Source organism: Colletotrichum gloeosporioides (assembly GCF_011800055.1).
Source record: "Colletotrichum gloeosporioides strain Lc1 chromosome Unknown consensus_54, whole genome shotgun sequence".
NCBI lineage: Eukaryota > Fungi > Ascomycota > Sordariomycetes > Glomerellales > Glomerellaceae > Colletotrichum > Colletotrichum gloeosporioides.
Window position 1 is genome coordinate 59,845 of NW_025544699.1, and position 23,064 is coordinate 82,908.

At 54.5% G+C, this 23,064-nt stretch overlaps 8 protein-coding genes across 8 annotated transcripts; 5 read left to right on the forward strand and 3 right to left on the reverse strand.

Annotated features, from left to right (window-relative positions):
* Positions 1-479: 479 nt before the first annotated feature.
* Positions 480-4,205, forward strand: GCG54_00004525 (uncharacterized protein; the record flags this gene model as incomplete). The annotated part of the gene is made up of 3 exons (XM_045404574.1): positions 480-2,965; positions 3,013-3,701; positions 3,751-4,205. The coding sequence occupies 3 exons, from the start codon at positions 480-482 to the stop codon at positions 4,203-4,205; spliced, it is 3,630 nt and encodes a 1,209-aa protein (XP_045262517.1).
* Positions 4,206-5,386: 1,181 nt separating this feature from the next.
* Positions 5,387-9,058, forward strand: GCG54_00004526 (Patatin-like protein 5; the record flags this gene model as incomplete). The annotated part of the gene is made up of 4 exons (XM_045404575.1): positions 5,387-5,577; positions 5,649-6,565; positions 6,623-6,854; positions 6,910-9,058. 4 exons carry the CDS (start codon positions 5,387-5,389, stop codon positions 9,056-9,058), a joined length of 3,489 nt encoding a protein of 1,162 aa, XP_045262518.1.
* Positions 9,059-10,905: 1,847 nt separating this feature from the next.
* GCG54_00004527 (Succinate dehydrogenase assembly factor 3) lies at positions 10,906-11,653 on the forward strand (the record flags this gene model as incomplete). Its single annotated transcript, XM_045404576.1, has 3 exons — positions 10,906-11,115; positions 11,335-11,503; positions 11,571-11,653. The coding sequence occupies 3 exons, from the start codon at positions 10,906-10,908 to the stop codon at positions 11,651-11,653; spliced, it is 462 nt and encodes a 153-aa protein (XP_045262519.1).
* Positions 11,654-11,810: 157 nt separating this feature from the next.
* GCG54_00004528 (putative ATP-dependent RNA helicase prh1) lies at positions 11,811-14,186 on the reverse strand (the record flags this gene model as incomplete). Its single annotated transcript, XM_045404577.1, has 1 exon — positions 11,811-14,186. The coding sequence occupies one exon, from the start codon at positions 14,184-14,186 to the stop codon at positions 11,811-11,813; it is 2,376 nt and encodes a 791-aa protein (XP_045262520.1).
* Positions 14,187-14,463: 277 nt separating this feature from the next.
* GCG54_00004529 (uncharacterized protein) lies at positions 14,464-15,081 on the forward strand (the record flags this gene model as incomplete). Its single annotated transcript, XM_045404578.1, has 3 exons — positions 14,464-14,662; positions 14,728-14,968; positions 15,027-15,081. 3 exons carry the CDS (start codon positions 14,464-14,466, stop codon positions 15,079-15,081), a joined length of 495 nt encoding a protein of 164 aa, XP_045262521.1.
* A 161-nt stretch (positions 15,082-15,242) lies between these two features.
* On the reverse strand, positions 15,243-16,618 carry GCG54_00004530 (Protein transport protein SEC9; the record flags this gene model as incomplete). Its single annotated transcript, XM_045404579.1, has 2 exons — positions 15,243-15,302; positions 15,362-16,618. 2 exons carry the CDS (start codon positions 16,616-16,618, stop codon positions 15,243-15,245), a joined length of 1,317 nt encoding a protein of 438 aa, XP_045262522.1.
* A 2,158-nt stretch (positions 16,619-18,776) lies between these two features.
* On the forward strand, positions 18,777-21,407 carry GCG54_00004531 (GTP-binding protein 2; the record flags this gene model as incomplete). The annotated part of the gene is made up of 1 exon (XM_045404580.1): positions 18,777-21,407. One exon carries the CDS (start codon positions 18,777-18,779, stop codon positions 21,405-21,407), a length of 2,631 nt encoding a protein of 876 aa, XP_045262523.1.
* A 214-nt stretch (positions 21,408-21,621) lies between these two features.
* On the reverse strand, positions 21,622-22,081 carry GCG54_00004532 (ER membrane protein complex subunit 6; the record flags this gene model as incomplete). Its single annotated transcript, XM_045404581.1, has 2 exons — positions 21,622-21,912; positions 22,016-22,081. 2 exons carry the CDS (start codon positions 22,079-22,081, stop codon positions 21,622-21,624), a joined length of 357 nt encoding a protein of 118 aa, XP_045262524.1.
* Positions 22,082-23,064: the final 983 nt, after the last annotated feature.

The following is a 23,064-nucleotide window of genomic DNA, read 5'->3' on the forward strand; positions in this document are numbered from 1 at the left end:
TGCACTCTGCCCAATGCTTCCCGCCAGACCCAAACCCTACCTACCTAACCTAGGCGCCTGTCGTCCTATCTGTCAAGTTTTGTTCTTTTCAAGGTCGAACTCCCCCCTTTCCCTTTCGCTCTGAAATCGACAAATCTTCAGCCTTATATCAATATTTTTTTGGTGCCGTATCGCATCTATTTCGTCCATCCATCGGGGCCTGACGGAGCGGCCGGCCATTTCTGCGACCTCCCCCCGTGAGACTTGAACCCCACCAACCCCCCATCTGCTGCTGCGATCCTCTCGAGCTACAGTAGCCAACGGCAGACACAACAAACCACCAGCTTCGACAGCTCCTATAAATAACTTTTTCCCCCTGACCTGCAGACCTGAGCTTTCGCCGTGCGTCATTCGCATACTCAGACTGCACCAAGCCTGTCGCGTACCTGCGCAAGTCGATTCGAGAAACCTACCGGTCCATCTAGATACGACCCATCGCCATGGAGCGCAGTCGCGGCGTCCCTGACGCCGAGCTGTTTCTAAGCAAACCCTCCGAGGAAGACTGCGACAGCCCGACCGTCGAGCCTCTGAGAATATTCAAGCCTCAGAGCCCCAAGCCGTCCTCTTCCGACCGCTTCAAGTACCCCGCCCCTCCGTCGGCATCGGGCACTCCGTCCTCCTTCACCTCCAAGCCGACCTTTCCTCTGCCTCCAGGCGCCTCGAGCTCCGCCGCGCCTCTCCCGTATCCCGATGAAGAAGACCTCCGTCCTGGAAAACCGAGCAAGCCTACCATCACTGCCCCGAAGCGTTTTGGCTCCGACTACAATGATACTACCCCGCGCTTGAATGCCACCAGTCCAGTTGAGACCAAGAGCCCGACCCTCGCAGAGCGACGCGGCGCTGGCCCGAGGCCTCTGGGAGCTACTTCTCCGACAAGCCCTGGCGAGGAGGGCAACTTCTTTGCGAAGCCCTTGAACGCTCCTCAGCCCCAGCGCCCGGTTGCTTCTACGACGAACTACCCCTCTTACACCAAGAAGCCGTACTATCCTCCTCCCGGTGGCGCATCAAGCTCAACACCTCCTGCTCAGAGCTACGCTCCCAGGCCGCCTTCTCAGCCTCAGTCCCAGAGCTCCGAGCATCTCGACATGCCTGGCCAAAGCAACGTGAACAGGTTTGCTTCCACTGCTTCAACCTCTACCACACGCGCCAGCAGAGGTTCTCCACCCCCGCCTGAGACCCCGATCGTTGAACCGGGTGTAATCCCTGGCGGTGGCATCGAGGCTCGATATGCGGCTTCCGGTATTTCAGGCACGGCGACTTTGACCGGCCTTCAGGCGCAACAGGTGCAAAACTCTGCTGCTTCTCAGAGATTGGCGCAATACGGCGGGGCACCACCGCCCGCGCGACCATGGACACCTACTGAGAACCCAGAGAACCAGCCTCATGGACCTCCCACCGTGTACCAGGGTATGAACCAAGTGGCGAGCCCTACTCAACCCACTTTCAGTCCTCCTCCTCAGCAAGCGGTAAACGAAGGAGACCAGCCTGCTCTGCAGGTGAGCGTCTTGGAGCAGGACTTTGCGCGCATGAATGCCAACGACCCTCCTCCGGCCTACTCGAGTGTCAACCCCGGAGGCAACTCGTCCTACCCCGCCGAGAAGCAGCGTCCGGCTCAGCAAAGAGCAGACTCGCAACCGTCTGTGGCCACGTCCGTCGCACAGTCGCCCCCAAAGAAGCCCGCGACGGCTGGTCCCGCGCCTGCAGGGCTTGCGTCGCCCGCTCTCCAAGGTCATCCGGCTTTCGCCAATGATCCCCGACCAGAGCAGCAGAATGGATCTCTAGGACCGGCCCAACAGCCACAAGCACAAGCACAAGCACAACCTGCGGCCACTCCGGTTGCGCAAACTGCACAAGTTCCTGCCAACTTTCAAAACGCTGGGCCATCCTCGCCCCCTCCGTTGCCCGAGGGTTGGATCGCTCATCTTGATCAAAACTCTGGTCAATACTACTATATCCATCTGGCCTCCCAAGCTACCCAGTGGGAGTTCCCCAAGGGGCCTAACCCGATCCAACATGAACAAGCGCCTCTGTCGCCTACTGCCTCGACATACGGCAACCCCCTCGCATCTCCTATGTTTGGCAAGCAGAGCATGGCGTCCCCGATGTTCCCTCCTCATACCCCGGGCTATGCTGAGAGCATCATGAGTGTCGCCGTATCGCAGACTCCCACTACGGCCGGCTTCTCTGGGCCGCCTCCCAGTGCCGGTGTTGACATGTACAAGATTCAGCCAACGAACGGCGTCTACTTTGGGCCGTATCTGCGCTACTGCAATATGGATATGGAGAAGGGGACGTGGTTGGGCAGCATCATGATCGTGACTGAAGCACCGCAGCCTCCCACGATCCATCTTCACCTCAGCGCCGACCTCTCTCCCAATCCGCGACAGTTGGTGCCGCACAATATCTACACCCATCAGCGCTGGTCGTTTTACAAGTACGATATTGAGTTGCCCATGAGCGAGAATGGCACCGAGAGATGGACTTATGCCGTGACGTCCCACCTGGGATGCACAAGATATGAGTTTGTCGTTGCCGGTCGTCACGAGAACGGCTGGCGCTTCATTGCACACTCCAACAACGACTTTGCTGCATCAACGTCTCAGAACGAGCGCTCTAAGCTTGGTGGTGTGGGCTTCATGTGGAAGGACGTGCTGCAAAAGAACGTCGATTGCGGAGGTTTCCACGTCCAGCTCGGCTTGGGTGACCAGATCTACGGCGACAGGTTATGGAAGGAGGTGCCGCTTCTGAAGCAGTGGCTAGCAATGAGCGGCAGGGATAACAGGAAAAACGCACAGTGGACTGCTCGTCATGAGGAAGATGTTTCACATGCCTACTTCCACTACTACACCAGTCACTTTGATCAGCCGTACCTGAGGGAGGCGTTTGCTCAGATTCCCCACATTTTGCAGGTTGACGACCATGACATGTAAGTTTGTCGGTTACAATTGTTTCGTTCGAAACTGACCCGCGCAGCTTCGACGGCTTCGGTTCGTACCCCGAGTACATGCAGGGCTCGCAGATGTTCAAGAACGTCGGTCGCATAGCCATCGAGATGTACCTGCTTTTCCAGCACCACACGACTGTTGAGATTCTCCGCAACGTCAGCAATGACACCGACTTGTTCACAATCACCGGCCAGGGCTGGCACTTTGTGAAGTATCTCGGACCAGCTGTCGTTGTCGTTGGACCCGACTGCCGATCTGAGAGAAATCAGACCCGGGTCATGGCCGGCCCGACCTACCAGGGGCTTTTCCCCAAGGTCGCAACCTTACCTCCCAGCGTGCAGCACTGTATCTGGATGGTGTCAGTTCCTCTCGTCTACCCTCGTCTTGAGGCAGTCGAGAGCTTGGCCACTGCAGTCACTACCGGCAAAAAGGCGGTCAACATGTCATACAACTTGCTCGGCAAGGTCACCAGTTCGGTGGCCGGTGTTGTTGGTGGAAAGGAGGTCGTGGCACAGGGCTTCACGCAGGTAAAGAAGGCCGTCGGAAAGTCTGGTCTCATGGGCAATGTCCTCAACCAATTCGGAGAGATTGATCTCGCGGAGGTGTTGAAGGACATGTGGACTCACGAGTCGAAGGATCTGGAGAGGACGTACCTCATCAGGACCCTCCAGGGCATCGCACAACAGAAGGGAATTCGCATGACATTCATGTCAGGAGGTAAGCTAAACCCCTGCCGCACTCGTCAGCCAGAGCTAATGCATTTCAGACGTCAATTGTGCGGGAGCAGGCTTGGTTCATGATCCTACTCATCCGAGCGACCACAAGACAATGTACCAAATCATCACGTCGCCCATTGTCGCCCAACCCGCCAGCAACTACATTTTGAAATTGCTCCACAACAACAAGAGCCTCTACGTGCCTCAAAACGGCCACAAGTCCAACCACGAGGTGTCAGACACCAAGGAGGACATGATGGAGATCTTCCACACCGATGCCAGCGGCTCAGCGCGTGAGCTTAAGAAGCTTATGGGCCGCAGAAACTACGTCGCCATGGTCGCTTACGACCCGGAGGCCATCCCGGGCACTCAGTACGCAGCCAACCAGGCCAACGGCCAGGGCCTGACGAAGCTGAGCTTGGCCGTGGATTTCGTGGTCCAGGGCGACGGCGCTTTCACGGCGCCAACGAAGTATGGCCCGGTGATTGTGCCCCATCTGGGATAGAAGGACGTGGATCTCGGAGGCTGTTTTCTTGAATATTTTAATATTTTCACATCTTTCTAGGCGACTTCCAGAAACGATAAGGCATAAAGCGAGTGCTTGACGACCTGATGATATAAGCCTACATTTACTATCCATATTCCCAATTTAAAAATCTGAACTTCAAATCATCCAGTGCAGGCTGCCCGGTGCGAAACTGTTTCATGGGGGTCCGAGTATCTATATCAATTTTCCCATGCCCACATGAACTGTTGCACACAAGAGCCATGATTTTCAAAGTCCTGAGACCACCTAGCTTAACCCGGAACACATGGATAGAGTGGGTGGCCTCCGGGAACAGTCTGGTCTCGTCCCGCCCACCAACTCGCCCGTAGCGCATCCTGTTCAGCGGTCCGGTCCGCCCCATAGCGGCGCTTACAAGCATAATCCTCCTCTCCAATGGCCCATCGAGCTCTTTTTTTCACCCACCTTACACATCGACGCTTAAGATATTGATTTGACGTCTTCATCATCGAATACACCGACTTTCGGAAGCGCGCATTGCCCTTTTTGAAGCATCAACAGACGCAGACGTGCTGACGAACAGGTCTGCTATCTCAAGGCACATTGCCTGAGCATGCACGTACGATTACCAACACTCAACGCCACCCCCAGGAACCAGGGGGTTCTGCGGATAGGCAGACTTGACCGGCGGATGATCCGGTTTTTTGGCATTCCAGTTAGGCAGAACCATCCCCTTGGGTCGAGCTGAGTCAATTTGATGGTCTTCGCGGTGGGCGAGGTCTTTTGATGAAACGTGCCCGTCCAGAGAGGGAAAGCTCTCAAGCATGTTGGTGCATGTCTTGTGGCCATGCCCCCCTCTTCCAACCCCGGCGAGTGCAGGGCGCTTATCACGCGTTCTCTGGACCAGAATTTTCCCTCGTGTTCAAGGCTTCCGAGGAGGTCGGCTCCGCTCGCAAATCTGTGTTGGTTGGTTTGGTTGAAGAAGTACTTCATCCCCCGGTGTCCGCGACTGATGCGAAGTTGCACTGGTTTTGGGTCTCAACTATCACACACACACTACGATATAACGACTTCATGATTCTGCGATACCATTTTCGAAACAATTGTTTGTTGTTATAGAGGTTCTTTATGACATGCATGTTTGAGCTGTTATCATACATTGCATCCAGAGTAAAGTAAGAATGGCAGACGCCAAGGATACCAGCAATGATCCGGTTTACCTTCTATCTCTCGACGGCGGCGGGGTTAGGGGGATATCCGAGCTTGTCATACTACACGAGATAATGAAGAGACTGCAAAAAGTAGCTGGGCTCAAAGAATTGCCCAAGCCGAGGGACTATTTCCACTTGATAGGTGGTACAAGCACTGGAGGGTTGGTTGGCACCGTTCCAACAAGTGAACCAACACACGTTTTTTTCGCTGACAGAACACACCGCTTCGCAGACTCATCGCCATCCTCCTCGGGCGCATGGGGATGACGACCGAAGAAGCTATAAAAGGTTACGAAGACTTTGCGGAAACAGTGTTCAGAAAAAGCAACCGACGGCTCCTTGAACGCACATTCAAGGAAAAGACGCTCGAGAACGTTATCCGGGACATTGTCGCCGCGAGGGCGCTGAAGACGACCGTCATGATTGACGAAACAAGAGACCGGAATAGCCTCGGCCACGCCTTTGTATGCTCCGTGCCGCGAAGTAACATGTTCGAGGCGTATCTGTTCCGCACCTACAGGGGCAAGTCCAACCACGCACACAATGTCGAAATCTGGGAGGCTGCCCGGGCGACGTCTTCGGCTCCGGGTTTCTTCAACCCCATACACATCAAGGTCGAGGCCGTGAAGGAATACTACTATGACGGCGCGCTGGCCTACAACAACCCTGCCAAGCTCGTCCTCGACGAGGCCGACTCGTATCTGGGTTCCGACCGGAAGCTGGGGTTTCTCCTGAGCTTGGGCACGGGGCTCAAAATCACGGATAAGGCGTTCAAGGTCGAGGCCGATGCTGAAAAGGCGGTAGAGCACGCTCTTGAGTTAACAAGGAAGCCTGTTCGGACTCTTAGCGGGTCTCTGCTGTCATGGGACAGTTTGCCTGTGTATAAACACATCAAGACGTCGTTGACGGATCCCGAACGCACCCACAACGAACTCGACCAGTGGTTCCGCGCTATCCCCAACGCTTACTTTCGACTTAATCTGGACAAGGGCGCTGCAGATATTAAGCTGAACGAGTATAAAAAGATGAAGCTCCTAAGGGAGGCTACGGAGAAGTATCTGAAGAAGGACGAGGTATCGGCTTCCATTGACAAAATCGTCAGCATGTTACACAATAAGGAGGGCGTCGAGATGCCCCTAGAGGCTACTTGTTAGTTTGATCCCTCGGTGTCATGATTGAGTAGCCGCCGTTGCTAACAGACTCGAGGCCGTGCTACTTCATATGAGGCATTCCGGCACGCCATGGTCCAGGACGTCCGGCAAAGGACCATATCCAGCCCCCAGTTCACTGGGAGAGCCGCGATTCTCGGCAAACTCGACAAACACTTTTGTGAACGGGGGCCTGGGTCGTCGCCTAGGAGGCTTTTCAGAATTTGGGGCATGGGCGGTGTCGGAAAGACGCAGATCGCCTTGAAGTTCAGAGACCTGAATGGCTCTCGGTGCGTGTGTCAACAGGTAATCTCTTATTCAAGCTGCTAATATATGCTGACGCAGGTTCAACCATGTCTTCTGGATCAACGCGGCCACCACGGACTCTATCTACGAAAGTTTCCGAAAGGTGACGGCGCAGATCTACGGCGGAAACCCCAGCAGACCCAACATCACCGGCGTTCTCAACTGGCTGTCCCAAAACCGCCCAGAAGAGTGGCTTCTGGTCTTTGACAACAACGACTCTGACTCCGTCGACGTTAGCAAGTACATCCCAGCCGGGAACACGGGGAATATCCTCTTCACGAGTAGACGGAAGGACATCAAGCCTACGTTGGATCATAATCAGACGTATGCTGTTGACATTATGGACGAAAAAGACGCCGTCACATTGCTATTGCGGTCGTCTAAGCTGGAAGATCAATTGCTACATGGCGACAACGAGCAGCTTGTTGGTCAAATTGTAAAGGAGCTCGGCTATCTTCCGCTCGCCATCGATCAGGCAGGCTCTTACATCCACATGCAAGACTGCACATTCGGAGACTACCTGTTCGGGTTCCAAAGTGGGCGGAAGCAGCTCATGGAAGATCCGTCAATGGGCCGTGGCGCTTTCAACGATAACCCAGCAGTGTACGGCACTTTCGAGTTGTCTTACAAGGCGTTGGAGGCGAAGTCAAAAGACAACAGCCGGGAGGGGCGGGCTGCTCTCAACGCACTCCGGATCCTCTGCATCTTCTGCTTCTACCACAACGAAAATCTCACCGATGAGATAATCAGCCGAGCAGCGATGAATGACAAATTCGACAGAGATGTATTGGGCGATAAGGAAAGCGTTGCGCCTCTGGCCCTGTTCAACCTCAAGGGTGATAAGTCTTGGGATTCCACCAACTATACTGATGGCATTAGTCTCTTGAAGAGCTACTCTTTGATCAAGAAGGCGGTGATCAACGACGAGTGGCATTCGATGCATATCTTGGTACATTGCTGGGCCCGCGACCGCATGCACGAGGATGCGTACAGCTTTCATCATTATGCGGCGCGCTCCATCATCTTTGACTCCTTCGACCAGAAGTTCCGGTTCGAAGATGAGAGATTCACCGCGCGGCTACTACTGCACCTCAAGGCGATCATGGAGCATGGAGCACCTGAAGGAGGCGATTGGTTCAAAGAGACGAGGCAAGAGACGAAGTATGCAAAGCTCCTGCAGCATGTCGGCATGTGGCGCGAGGCGCTCCACGTTCTCGAAAAGACCGTCCAGGAGCGGCGTGATAACCTTGAGCCGGAACACTGGCTGGTTCCGGACGGTATTTGGGCCCTCGCCAAGCTGAACAAGGCCTGCTGCAGGTTCGACGAGGCAGTGCTGCTTTTCCATGAATGCATCGACTTGGTGAATGACTGCTCTTCAAGAGATTGGGCAGCGAAACATGTCCATAGCATCGGCATCGACTTCGCTGAGGTGTTCATCCAGAAGATGGAGCTCGGCAAAGCCCAGAACATGCTCGTGTACATCATAGAGGAGGCCGAGAAGAAGGGCTCAAAGCACCCGCAGTTCCGCCGCGCCCTTGCCGCGCTGGCGGTGACGATGCAGCTGGCGGGGATTAACGATCAGGCGGAGAAGCTGGAGGCGCGCATACTGGAACTGTGCCTCAAAAACCCCGCCGTCGGCCCCGGCCACCGCATGACCATGAACGCCATCAGCAACCTCGCGACGCTGCGTTCCGAGAGAGGTGAGCACGAGAAGGCGGACGACATGTGGCGGCACGTGCTGGAGGTTGACGAGCGGTTCAGGGGCAAGGAGCACCCGAACACGCTGACCTCGAAGCGTAACGTGGCCGTCGGCTGCGTGAAGCTCGAGCGGCTCGACGAGGCGGAACAGATGCTACGTGAGGTCTTGGAGGCGAGCGATAGGGTGCTATGGCGGACACATCTCGACACGCTCGCGACCATTGAGTGCCTGGCGGGGGTTCTGTACCAGAAGAAGCAGGTGGACGAGGCGTTGGACCTCCAAGAAGAATGCTACAACGGTCGGCTGGAAGTGCTTGAGAATCAGCATCCGCTTACCGTTAAGGCGGAGGCAGACCTGGGGAAGATGAGAGACGGCCGGCTCTTGGGTGTCGAGGAGCTCGCACAAGTACAGTGGCAGGGAGAAGCCTTTACTGGAGTCGGGGATAGCAACTATGTTCTGCAAGACATGAATGACAGATACCTATATTAGATATTGTAGAATAGAATACCTGTTTGTCCCGTGCTGGAGCGACTACATTTCCTGCGTGCTCGCTGTCGTCGTCCCTCATTATTGTCCGTCGTTCTCGTCCTTGTCGAAGTCACCACATACATAAGAAATGTAGCCGCCCAGAAACAAGAGAATTAGCTAGTCTATTAGGGAATTTCAGACTCATATGAGTCATATCGTAGTGCGTGGTAGGCGCTTTAAGCAGCCACTCAATGCTCACACGGATGGATTTAGCTGGGCCGTAGAGGTAGAAAGCGAAGAACCGCGGGGTTGCTTAAAGTTTTGTATCCAAACACCTCGTCTTCTTGTCCAATCGAATGCGAACTGCGGGTTTATCGTCTAATTCTCCGTTGACAGTACATAACACCGACACGACTCACCGGTTTTGCCATCCAAACCAACCCCTGCTCCTCGCATACAGCCTTCGGTTCCGACTCAACGATGATGTTCGAACCATTCTCGGAACTACCTCTCGAACTTCGTCTGATGATATGGGCCTTTGCCATCCAACAAAAATTTCGCGGGGCTCACTTTTTCTCCGTGGGCGCAGAAACACTAAACGACGACGGTCGAACTAGAATATCATACTTCCTCACGCCGCCAGATTTCTCAATTTCTCATCTACCACGTCCATGGTCAGAAAATGACATTTCCTTGTGCGATTACGGTCTATGGTACGCCTGCAAAGAGTCAAGACTGGTCATAGGCAAGCACTTCCGCCGCACATACAGTACTCTTCCTCAATACAACTACCTGATCCCTGGCACGCGCGATGTGCGACTCAACGCAAGCCATTATACTGGCACGCGCTTTGTGCGATACAACGGACGCGAAACAGCCATTCCGTTCCTCCGTCGACGAGATATGACTTGCCTGCAAGTTCCTCCGAGCCTCAAGATCCATGATATCCAACAAGCACTGAGGCAACTCGGATGCATACCTAATAATCCCGGAAGTACTGCCGAGTCTTTCGCCTTCGAGTACGACGCCTCCTGGGCATTCAACCCTACGAAAGATACAGCTTCGAAAATGAGACAACTCCCGGGTCCACGTGGACTGTTCCTTCAGCTACTACGCCTGATACCAGACCAGCACAGGAAGACCTCCCAAAGCTTCTGGGGAAGCCTTCATCTGGTACAGTACGGCGCGACTGTGAAGTCGAATGTCCGCGCCTGTCGCTATCGTTCACCGTTCAATGGCAACGGGTATCAGTTTATAGAGGCTCATCGAGAGGATGTTGAGGAGTGTTGTAACATGGAGATGAACGCATGGGAGTTTTTAGATGCAATCATTAGCCAGATGAAACCCAGAAGATGGAATATAACGGAGGACGTTAGTGTCCTCGTGTGCAAAGCTTCGACAACTACGAGGCAATGTTATCAATATGGATAATGTTGACCGGATTTATCAGCAAATAGCTTCAGACCACAATTTAGAACCATTTCTTCAAGCAGAAGAAAGAAGACGATGAAAAATAAGAAATTGGACAAAAGACTACACTAATTGTAAATTATATTTGGAATTGTTCGAATGGTTCGGATCGAACTGAACGTAGACTGTGTGCACTACCCGAATACACACTGTATGGGTCCATCTAGACCTCGGAAAATGCGTCAATGACAACATCGATCACTCTCAAGATGGACCACAAACTTGAATCATCACGAAGCGAACCAAAGAGCCGGCGTCCATTCTCGGAGAACTGAAGACAACCGATCAAGTTTCAAAGACCACGTTGAATCCGGCTTCTAATAAAGGGCCGCTATATCCAACAAGGGCTCACCGCAAACCCTTACTGCCAAAGGCACACCAAAGACGGGACACACATCATGCGGCCGTCACTCATCAGATTGGCCTCGGCCTCGATCCCCAAGGGCCTGGGGAACACACCGATGGCCCTTCTTCCGCCCATCCCGCTGTACAGACGTCTCCTCCGCGCACACCGAAAGTACCTGCCGACGGAGATGAGGCTGCTGGGCGATGAGTACATCAAGGCTGAGTTCCGCGCGCACCGCACCGTGGACAACCCAGCACATCTGGTATGTTCTCTCCTGGACCCGATGTCCTGTTCCTTTCCTTCGCCTCCAAAAGCGCATCTTTGGGATGCTATGCTTCCTTAGCGTCTAAACCCGAATAAGCTTCCCTCAACACAGTGTATACGATCTCTTCGTGGGTTGGTGTTGTAATACGCTACATGTGATTGGCGGTCTCCGTCCGGGCAAATGCCATTCACAGGGATGGAGAGACACAACACCCAGACCGCATCTGCGCATGTCCGCGAAGTACCCAGGACGAAGATTTTCAGACAAGCTAACGCACCGTTCCAGATCGGCTTCCTCACAGAATGGCAACTGTATGCTCAGAAGGTGGAGGGAGACCAGTGGAAGGGCGACAAGATCGACCCTGTTAAGATCGCCAAGATGAGCGGTAAGTAAAGACGTATCATGGTCCTGGAAGGATAGGCAGTGAATTAGCTGACAACTCACTCTCCTAGATGAGCAAATTGGTCAGCTTTATGAGCTGATGCAGGCAATCAAGGACCGCAGCAAGCAGCAGGGCGATGGCGAGGAGTCATAGTGACATGTTGGCTAGGGAAATTACGCCGTTGTACAAAACACCTCATGTAGATCTATGTATAGAAGCAATGCATTGTTTAAGCCTTAAGGCCATGCTTATGTTGACAATTTCTCCTCTTTTATATTCTTGGGTATTACATCGTCGCGTCTATGTAGATCTATGCAGTTCCTCCCAACGCCTCCACGATCCAGTTAGCCTGAATCACGCTTACCTTCTTTGCGTAATTCTTCTGTGTAAAGACATGCTCCAGGAACATGATTGCCTCCCTCTTCTGCCCATGCAACACGCTCGAAGGGTGGATCGCCACGACGTGCTTGCCCTGCGACGTCACATAGCTCGCGTCCGGCGCCAGCACAGCCGTCTTGGACACGAAGCCGCGGAGGAAGCACTTGAGCAGCGACTCGGCCTGTTCGGGGGCCAACGGGCTGAACGGCTGCGGGTCCGGCGGCGGGGCCTCGGAGAGCAGTCCCTCTTTCAGGCACAAGCTGCGGAGTTGCTTGCGGATGTTGAGGGCGGTCTTCATGTTGCGAATGTTGACTTTTCTCTTCTTGCACCATTCGATACGGTCCGCATTCTCGGCGGCGTATTGTTGCATCGTGGTGAGGTAAGTGAGGATATCACCCTCGCGGCGGTATAGTTCCTTGCGAAGCTCCTCGATCTCCTCGCGCTGCTCCTCTGATTGCAACTGGTGGAAGATGTCGTCGCCGGACGTGATGCATGAGATTACGTCAATTGCCTCGAGGACGCAGTCGAACTCAGGTTTGGCGGATGCCAAGAGGACGGCGCCAAGGGGCGCGGAGACAGGGAAACCGGCCATCTTGCGGCCTGCGTCAGTGATGGTGCCGTCGTCAGCCAGTGCGCCGAGCAGGTGTAGGCTGACGAGAGCCCGCTCAATGGCATCGATGTCTGGGGTATCCATCAAGGGAAAGCCGAGAATGTCGTCGATGCCTCTGGCCTTCATGGTGAGTACAGCCCCGAGAACGTCGATTCGCAGAATTTCTGGCAAATCCGCTTCCTCTAGCGTGCCGAATGTCCCTTCAGTGTATAACCTGAAGCACTTTCCGGGGCCCTCACGACCGGCACGACCAGTTCTTTGAATGGCGGACGACTTTGAGATAGGTTTAGCCAGAAGTGATTCCATGCCCAGGCGAGAGCGATACTGCTTGACCTTGGCCTTTCCGCCATCCACCACGTAGCGCACTCCGGGTACGGTAACAGACGTTTCGGCGATATTGGTGGCTAGCACAATCTTTCTGGTCATGCCTTTGATAGGCTGAAACGCTGCGTGTTGGCCCTCCATAGAGAGCTGGCCGAACAGCGGTAGGACTTTGACCTTGGGAACATTGGAATCAAGGGTCGCTGCGTATTCTTCGATGAGCGACTGCGTAGATTCGATCTCTTCCTGACCGGTGAGAAATGCTAGAATGTCTCCAGGAAGCGGTTCTTCCGTGTGAATCTTGAAAATAGTTTTCAAAAGGGCTTCTTGGATGTCGGGCACGGGCTTGGGCGTGTGTATCGTCTTGACTGGGAACTGACGGCCCTGGATCTTGAGAACCTCGACCGAGCTCGACTTTTGCCCATCCATCTCCGCGCTATCGCCTTCTACCTGGGGCTTGTCGGTCGCGAAAAAGCCCTGAATGCGCTCAACATCGGCAGTGGCACTCATGACAACGACTTTGAGGGGGATGCCTCCCCGGCCTTTCCGGTCGCTCATCACAATCTGTTTCAGAAAGCCAGACACCAGATCGACATCGACGCTTCTCTCGTGGATTTCGTCGACAACGACGGCGCTGTACTGCCGCAGATTGGGGTCCCGGAGAAGCTCCTGCAGGAGCATACCCTCGGTAAGGAACTTGATCTTGGTCCCCTTAGGCACTTGGTGATCGAAACGAACCGAGTACCCAACCATTCCCTCACGGCCCTCGCCGAGAGGGCTACCTGCTTCGCGAGAAACGCGGTGGGCGAGGGTCGTGGCGGCGACTCGACGAGGCTGTGTGACGGCAATCATACCGCCAACACTGACCTCCCTTCCGCCATCGATGTTGACGGTCTGCCGCTTGCACCAAGGCTCCTTCACCAAGAATTGGGGTACCTGGGTACTCTTTCCGGAACCCGTCTCACCAACGAGGAGAAGAACATCCTTTCCACGCATCCGCTCTTGGATTTCCTCCCTATGAGCCCAGATCGGGAGCTTCTGCCGGACCTTAAGCAGGGCTGGATCGTCCCTCCATCTCGGGCCTCGTTGGTCTGATCTCGTCTTACTCTTGTCGAATGGCTTTTTGAACGGCGGTCTATTCGAAAATTGAGGCTTTCTCTCTGGCTTCTCTGTTTCCTTCCCTTCAGATTTCGCAGCCTCTTCATCAGTTGGTTTGGGCGTCTCTTGTTGTTGATCCTGTTTCTTGGGGGCTTCCTTTTTGGCGGGAGGATTCAAGTAGCCATCCAGAGAAATCACTTTGTTTCCGACTTTGATAACATTTTTGTCGTTAAGTTTTCTCTTCTTCGCGGCGCGCTCGCCGTCAGTTCTTGGTGGCATTATGAAGTGATGTTGAACGACAGCAGGTCGTGAGAAGTAATCGCCGATTGACGTTGAGTGAGAGAGCCGATGTAAGAATTTTTGAGGGTCCCCTGGCCCAGACCCCGGTTTTCGTCGGGACCCGATTAGGCGGTAGGCCCCGCATTTCTACAGGGCGGCACTGTGCTATCTCAGTGAGCTAGACGGGTCGGCGATCTGAGCAGATGCGTATTTCTGAATAACATGAAGCCGTAAGTCGGACGCATCTACATTGTTCGTCGCTATCTGTAAAGATACTATGCCGATTCGGAGTCCAGCTCTGGGGGTGGTTCTGCGCGGTAATTGCATGCTGCGTCACCCTCATGTGCTTCCCCTCTCGTGCACCGGTATAAGACCCCTCCTCAGCAACAAGATCAGGCTGGCAACATCTCACCATCGACAAATCACCACGACTACAAACATGACCGAACGATTCAAGCTCTACTGGACTGTTCCTGGTGCGCATTGAAATCAAATGTACCTGTCAACGGCGGCGTTCACTGATGTTGTTACCAACTTGCAGCTTCTCACTTGGTCGCAACCAAGGAAGCCGTCTTCAAGACCGGCGCCGGCGTCTACGAGGGCAAATACGTCCAGGTTGCCTTCCAGATTACGGGCCAAGGCCAATTCATGCCCGTGGCGGCTGCTGGAGCGGATCCTCACACCGGCACCGTCGACGAGCTTGAGCAGGTCCTCGAGTACAAGGTCGAGGTTGTGTGCGTTGGACGGGATGTCACTAAAGCCGCGGTAGCGGCTCTGATGAGGTATCTTTGTCCACATGTTTGGCGAGTCATATGCATTGAATACTGAAAATGAATACAGCGCGCACCCATACGAGGTTCCCGCATACGAGGTGTACAAGTTGGAAGACTTCTAATTCCGTCGATGCCACACTTCCTGTGTATACCAAGAACACATCCAGTCTATAGAGGAAGCTCTTACTTCCACTGTTGATTGACGTTCTGCTAGTGGGCTTATCTTTTGCGAGCACACCAAGCCCGCCGAGTTTGTTGCCAGATCTTGTCATGATGCTCTATTTTACTTGATGCGGTTCAGGCGTTCTCTGTTCATCCTGGTTGCGTCGTCCACAGCATCGCTCTGCAAGACGTGTTAGCCACACAGTCATAGGACAGTATGAAAGAACGAAATGCTCGTACCTTCTCGCTGATCTTGCTGATCAGAGTGTTCTGTGTCTCAACCTCCCTCAGCTGGGCTCTGGCCAAGCCGTTAAGACGACCCATGGCACCCTCTAGCTGTCCCAGGCCGTCGTCAATCTCATCTTCTTGGCGACGAGCCAAATCATTGCCCTCGTCATCACTATCATCGAGGACATATTTAGATCGCTCAGCTGCGCTTGACCTGGTGTTTCCTTGTGGGCGGCCGGAAAGCGAAACCTCCTTGAATGCTTCCTCCATGCGCTGGTTGGACTGGAAAGCGGCGTTTCTGGTCTGCTCACGAGTATCGCGCTCTTGGCGGTGACGGTCAAGAACCGCTTGGTCGCGCGCCGCTGCGCGAGACTTGGATGTGAAGGGGTTGTTGACATGCACAGCGAACATACTGCGGTTGAGGGTCTTGAGCTCCTTGGCTCGGTCCTCCGCAACCTTATTGTGATTCGCGGCCAGATCCAGGTTTCGTTCCGTGTTGTGGAGGCGTTCTCCCTGAGCTCCCAGTCTCGCGAGTGTCGAGCGACCAGTCTCCTCAGCCTGCAAAGCCGCTTGCAGGGCTCGGTTTACGGTGTTCACAGACTCTTGTCTGGTCTCGGTGATCTGATTCTTGATACCACGGTACTCCTCTGCCTCTTGCTCCTCAGCAGTCAGCTCACGGCTCTCTCCATAACCACCGTAACCTCCGCCGGCGCCAGATGCGCCCTCGTCGCCGTATCCTCCAGACTGTCCGTATCCTCCAGGAGGCTGCTGCTTCTGCTGGTAGCGATCCTGAGCTCCTCCAAAAAGTTCATCACGTTGAGCGTCGGTATCGTTGCTGTTGGTTCGGCCCAGACCTCCGTAACCACCAGGACCACGAGCCCCTCCAGCAGCGCCACCGTAGGCGTTCTGGCTGGCGTTGTCGTAGCGATTGGCTCCGTAGCCACCAGCAGCGCCGTACTTTTCGTTTCCATAACCTCCCGCAGGCTGGGGAGGAGCGCCGTAACCGCCTCCAGCGCGAGGTCCGCTGGGGAGGCCACCGGGCACACCGCCAGGAGCAGTGTTGCCTGCTCGGGCTGCCTGGTAGGGCGTCATGTTGGCATACTTGTTGTTGTCTTGGGCGTAGGGGTCGTTGCCAGCGGGTGCTTGAGCATATGGGTTGTCGGAGCCGGGTGCGGGGGACTTGTTCTTCTTGCTGCCGAAGAGAGCAGAGCGGCTGGCGTCGTCGCCGTCGTCGCCGCCGCTCTTCTTACCGAAGCCGAACTTCTTCATGATAGCTGGGGCGGAATTGGGATTGTATGCTAGATTGTCGATGGGTGGGGTGTTGAAGCTGGGCAACGGCTGAAATACGATCGTAGAGGTATTCTGGAAGGAAGCAAAACACGAGGCAACGTGCTCTGCAGAAAGTTAATCTAGAAAGGTAAGAAAAGAGATCAGGAGAAGATTTGAAGGACGGACACGGTGTAGCAGAGGCAACCCTCAGAGGATGGACAGGACAATTACTGGAGACGGCGAGCGGGCGGGTGGCAGGGGTTGCAGGTGCAGGTACCTAGAATTGGAAGCAAGTACCGCCTACCGACTGCGGGCTTACTGCAGCTTTATGTGGCAAAATCGGGACCGTCTTGGGTGTGTTTCGAAGACGAGCGGATGCGCCCCTCAGGGTCTAAGCCATAAAACATTCGTCAGGCCAGGCTGTTTAGGACCTGACTGAGATGGGCAAAAGATTGGGCTGGGCCGGAGGGGTTAGGGGCAGTCAGCGAACAGCGCGGCCTAACTGTGCAGGTCGTCTGGAACAAGCGCTCGACATGCGACTGGGCTTGGGTCAGCGCTGCATCTGCATCTGGCGGGGAGCGATTCGCGATTTCGAGAAAGAGACGGTTCACGCTCTAAAAGTGGCCGCTGTCAGTCAGTTCTTGTCGGTAGGCAGCCGACAATTGGAATGTTTCCGTGGCGCATAGTGGGCTGTAAAGAATGGCCGTCGCCATGAGCCTATGACGGCGCTGCATGCTTGGCTCAGCCTCGGGTCTAGCGTCAAGGACGTTCGTGTACCTCGTCCATTGTCCTGACATTTTTCAGCTCAGCTTTGTCTTCCGGGTCTGACTTATCCGCAACCAAGGTCCTCAGTCTGGACGCATATGCAGTAATACAGACGGTGTCGAGCATGAGTAAGCTGAGCGCGTTTGTCTTGCGGCCACGAAAGCATAAAAATACTCATGCCAGCCTCTTCGTCGGCTGCACCACACTCAGCAGAGAGTAATACGCTCAATTTCAGCAAGAGGTCCGCATCTGATCTCGTCAAAAAGGAGAAGGGAGATCAGCGGACCTGGGTGATCTTCGAAACTAATGAGTTCCGTCGAGTGCTCCATCACTTCTTCAACACCATGTTCGATCCAGCGCTCCAGCGTTCCAGGAGGGGCAGCCAAACAGCTCAGCGACAGAAAGACCCTGGGTGCGTATTGGGGTGATGAAGTACCGAGGTACATCTCCAGCACCTAGTGCTTGCAGAAATAGCAAGGAGCAGGCAGGCGGTCGCGGGTAGGTTAGCCTGCTGCCAGGAGCCTTGGTACCCAAGTGGGGCCAAAGTCTGCAGCAACAAGTCAGACAGTGACAGTGAGGGAGACAGACCTCACCTGCAATACGGCAATTGGTACCGCCGCTTTTAAGATGTCATGACTTGACACCACGCCTGTTCCTGTCCGTACTGCCCGTCGGTAGACATTCACTTGGAAGCCTTCACTAGATTCACGCATGATTTGTCCTGTACATCATCATCGTCAGCAGCGAGTATCAGCATCATGAAGGTGCCTTGAGGAAGGAGAAGGCTGGCTTGGTAAAGCGGCGCTGCCAGACTGGGAACCACTTGCTGCTGTGGGTTCCGGGGAGTGATTCACCGCGGGCAGAAGGCGCTAGTAGGTCACCCGCACTTTCTCCGCAGCGCAGGCAAGGTTAAGCCACCAGACAGGAAGGACCCTTCGATCCCACCTGGCTTGTCCATCCACGTTCGCTGCGTCACACCTTGGCTGAGACCTCACCGTCTCCGAGTCATACCGTCTTTCGAGAACTTCAACGTCCTCAACCGAACAGCTCGCCACGCCTTGAATGCGCCTTTAACGGTTGCCACCTCCCGCTTCTACGACATCATCTATCGACCTGAACTCACCTAAGAATCCGCAATGGCCTCCAACTAGATTTCTAGTTGAGCTCTATCCAGCCATCACTTGTCGTCAACGACGCCTGAACTTGAATCACCGCATCAAGCAATCTTTACCTCAGCTTTCAAGATGATCCCGCGTATAGCAACTCGTCATTCCACCTTTGTTCCCGCAATAGCTCATCACAAAACACGCTTATTCCCATATTGGCCTTGTCCATTATCGACATTAGGCATATAGAATCCGCCACTGAACCCACCACCGCCTGAGCATCAATCATGGCCTCCGGATCGATATTCACCTTCGAAACTGACCCTCAACGGGTCTCCTCCCCGTGGCTGGCTCCGGAAGAGCTGGGGAGGATACCAAAATCTCAACCTCCCTCGGAAAATGGGGAACCTCAGCCTGGCCACCTCTCTGACTACGGAGTCACCAAATTGGAAGCAGAGCCTCAGGAGGGACCGACTGAGTACAAGCTTCACCTGCTCCTCCGACCGAGACGGACCTACACCTCAATGAGCACAATTGGCAAGCCGCCGTCCCAGCATGCCAAGACTTCTGCTTCCGCAACGCGACCTGCCAAGGTTATGCCTGCGGCTCTATCTGCATCGAGCCAGAGTCGCCAGGTGCGCCTACAGCAATTGACGACGCAGCTGCTCTGGAGATTGCAGCAGTCCTGTGCCTACCATGCCTTGAACCCCAAAGACTTGATTGTTCCCAAATTGCCTGATGACACGGCCGACTTGAGTCAGGCGTTGACTCCGCAGAAGCCGCTCCCGGGACTGGAAGAATCTCGCGGTGCTCTGTACGAGATCGGCGTGGCTGACGACGGAACCCTGGTGGGATTGACAAAAGACGAGATGGATGAGAGTATCACAACTCTTAGGGTCATGGCGGCCACGCTGGGTTGCCGAGTTGAAATCCTTCGTCATGTTATCGTGGGGGAATGCGAGTGGCTGGAAACGTCCGAATTGGTCGACAATGTAGCATCGCAGCCGGCCCAGATTGGACGACAAGCAAGGCTCTGGGTGGTTGAGGCATTGGTGACTCCGGACTTCTCAGCCAAACATTCTCTTGCAGAAACCCCCGAGAGTGGCCACCGGGAGATCAAGCAGTCTCCTAGAGCCAATGAACCTGTCGTGTTACCAAGCAGGGGTCGTTCGACGACCGACCAGCTTAGGATAACGCTCACGGGACCAACAACGTCTGGTAAATCTACTCTTCTGGGGACATTGTCTACTGGAACTCTCGACAACGGCCGTGGGAAGAGTCGTATCAGTCTTTTCAAGCATCGCCATGAGGTCGCCTCCGGTTTGACCAGCTCGGTAGCCCAAGAGCTCATTGGGTATAAGGATCACGCCATCTTCAACTTTTCCCAGGACCACGTCGAATCATGGATCGATATCCACGACAGCGCCGAAAATGGCCGCCTGGTTTTTGTCTCCGACTCTGCCGGGCACCCTCGATACCGCCGCACCATTCTCCGAGGATTGTTCGGCTGGGCTCCCCAATGGACAGTTCTGTGTTTGGCCGCTGACGACAATGAAGCCAGCTCTACCAAGGATGGTGCCAGCTCGACGGCCAACGAAGTCCTCGGAATCGCAGGCGCAGGTGTAGACCTCGCAAAAGCCCATCTGGAGTTGTGCCTAAAACTCAAGACTCCTCTGGTCATTGTCATCACGAAACTTGACCTGGCAACCAAAGCTAGTCTGCAGAGAACTTTGGGACAAGTATTGACACACGTCAAAGAAGCTGGCCGGGTTCCCAAGATCCTGCAGCCTGCCGCAGGTGGTGCTCAGGAATGGAGCAGAATTCCCTCGGCAGAGCTCAACAAGGCTCAAGTTCTCACTAACGAAATGGAGCAGAGCGGAGACTTGCTCAAGCACATACCCATTGTCCTTACCAGCGCCGTCAGTGGTGCGGGCATAGGACTGGCCCATGCCCTCTTGGAGAATCTCCCATTACCACCTGTGCCGACTGCGTATGACTTTGTGGGAATGGCCCTGAACCCGGAGCAGCCTTCCTGCCTATTCCACGTCGACGACACCTTTAGTCTACCTGCGTCCTATGCTTCTCTTGCTGAGAATCCCAACCAGAATGACACTGGAACTGTAGTGTCGGGTTATTTGAGATTCGGAAAGCTCTCCGTGGGGGATGCCATTGTGGTTGGGCCATTTCCTTCTGGCGATGACGACTTTAAGGGCATGACACCAGAGGATAGGCCCTCTCCAGGTAACTACGGCTTGTCAATATCCCACCCCTCTTCCGCAGAGCTAGCCAAGATCGCGATACGTAACACGGTCGCGGCCTCGACTATCAAGGGAGAATGGCACAAGGCGAAGATTGTCAGCATCCGCAACCTGAGGCTTCCGGTTAACACCCTTGAAGCCGGTCAAGTTGGCACCATTGGGATCGTTCTGGATATGCCGCCCGAGAGCCTCACAGAGGGTGATTTTGAGCGGCTGTCGAATGCACCTCGCATCAGGAAAGGCATGGTCCTAGCAATCCCATCAAAGCACATGGTGGATACAGGCATGTCTCTCCAGGCCGCGAGTGGACTGACAGCGTTGTTCCAAGAGCCAAACACAGCGTTCCTGACCTACGGGTCTCTGGTCAATCTCTATGTTGGAAGCGTACGAGCAGCCGCCAGAGTGATGGGAGTGTCAAGAGTGCGCCACGAGCAAGCTATGAGATCAGTCGATGACGCGGAAGACATTTTCAACATGAACGATCACGATGAGTCCATGACAACTTCGGAACCCGTTGGGGGTGTCCAGGTAACGTTGGAGTTGCTGACCAGCCGGGAGTGGGTTGAGTTGGGATCACAAATCTTGCTCCTCGAAGGTGGCCGCAATGATAAGTCTGGACTTGAAGGGTTCGTCGGAACCGTGGTGGAGATTGTTGAATGATTCGCGAGCGACAAGCGTTGGTTTTGATTATTGGATTTCACCGTAAGAGCGTTGTACTTTTGTTTACTGCGTCATGCTAGCTTTGTCTTCGTCTTCGTCGATTTCTTTCTTCGTTATCGATTTATTCTTTCCTCTCTGTAGTTTTATTCCAGCAATAGACGACTTCCTGTAAACACCCAGACGCCAACCACTCCCACACTTTGCAATGCCGTCATCATGCCCTTACAAGGCCGTAGAAGAGTGTCCAGGTCAGAATGAAACCCGGGAGCCCACCAAACAGTCCACCAGTCCAGAACTCGAAAGGCCCCCTGAAGTACCGGCCCGTGCTGAGGAACGGAAGCCCTGCCGAGGTCGACTGTGGCGCGATGTGGAAGACGTAGACGAGGAGGACGGTGAGAAACGAGAAGAGGATGTAGAAGAGGAAGCCGCTGTAGGATTCGAGGCCGAGGATGCCGGCGGCGACGCCGAACAGGGAAGCTGTGAGACTCTGCAGATTTGACAGGGCCTGGCGTGCGTGGAAACAGAGCGTTAGCAAAAAGTCGCAACAGCCAGAGAGCACGCCCATATGTCCATCCATCTAACCCGCCTCGGGGAAGCTTGTATCCCACCTTTGTGTTGTGCATTACGGACTCCTGCACGATGGGAGAGATTTGGTAGTCGCGTTCGGTCGGCATGACTGCGGTTGTTGCGCGCGGTATTGTAAGTTTCGCTTGGGGGTTCGTTTCGTCTGGGGCGACACCGTAGTTGGGAAATCGCGATAGTGATGCCGCCGTCGTGATGTCTGTTCTGCTCGACGTGGTAGAGCTGTGCTATGCGGGCAGGATTAGGTAATGCGCCTAACGGCCATCTAACTCAATTCGCCTACCCGACGGAACCTTGGGACGGGCCCGACATGGAGATCCGGACTCCGGTGTAACAATGTTCCTACTTGCGTTAGCGTCAGGGGCCCCCAGGTTGGTCTCGGCTCCGCCCCGTGTCGTCCCATGTACCAAATTTAAAAACTATGCAAATAATACCACGTTAATAAAGTACGTGGTACATACGGGATGCGCGGCGCGGCGTGCTCTCTTCACCGTTCGCTTCGTTGGCTGGGTCGATCATCTGCAGTCACCCCACCGACAAGAGCGTCTTGAATGATACCAATGGTCAAGAGTGACAGAGGACGACAGAGAGGACGGTAAAAATGACGACTGCAGCGAGGGTATCATAAAGGACGGTATCAATAACTAATAAGAGAAAGGATGACTGCTGTGACGAGCGAACGTATCACAGAGTAAGACAGAGAGAGAAAGTAGGTAGCTCGTAGCTAACGGGTCTAGTCGCTAGCCCCGACTCATCATCCCTTTGACCCCAAGAAAGTGGCTGTAAGTAAGGTCCATTCTCCCCTGGTAAAAAGGCCAACGGTCTCTACGTAGTGCGTTATTGATCGGATTCCCCTGCTAATATCATTGGGCGGTTGATATAGACTAAAACTCATCCTCTGGGAGTCAGGTGAAGATGGCTCGTGGCCGTCGGTGTCGGTTTCTCAGAGAGTGAGTGAGGTGGATATCGTTAAGATCCACCCCACTGAAGACCCCAAAAACAGCGACTTACCCCTTGCACGTTAATCGGTTACAGGGGTGCGGGATCCTTCCCCATTCGCGAGTGGCAGCAGGTC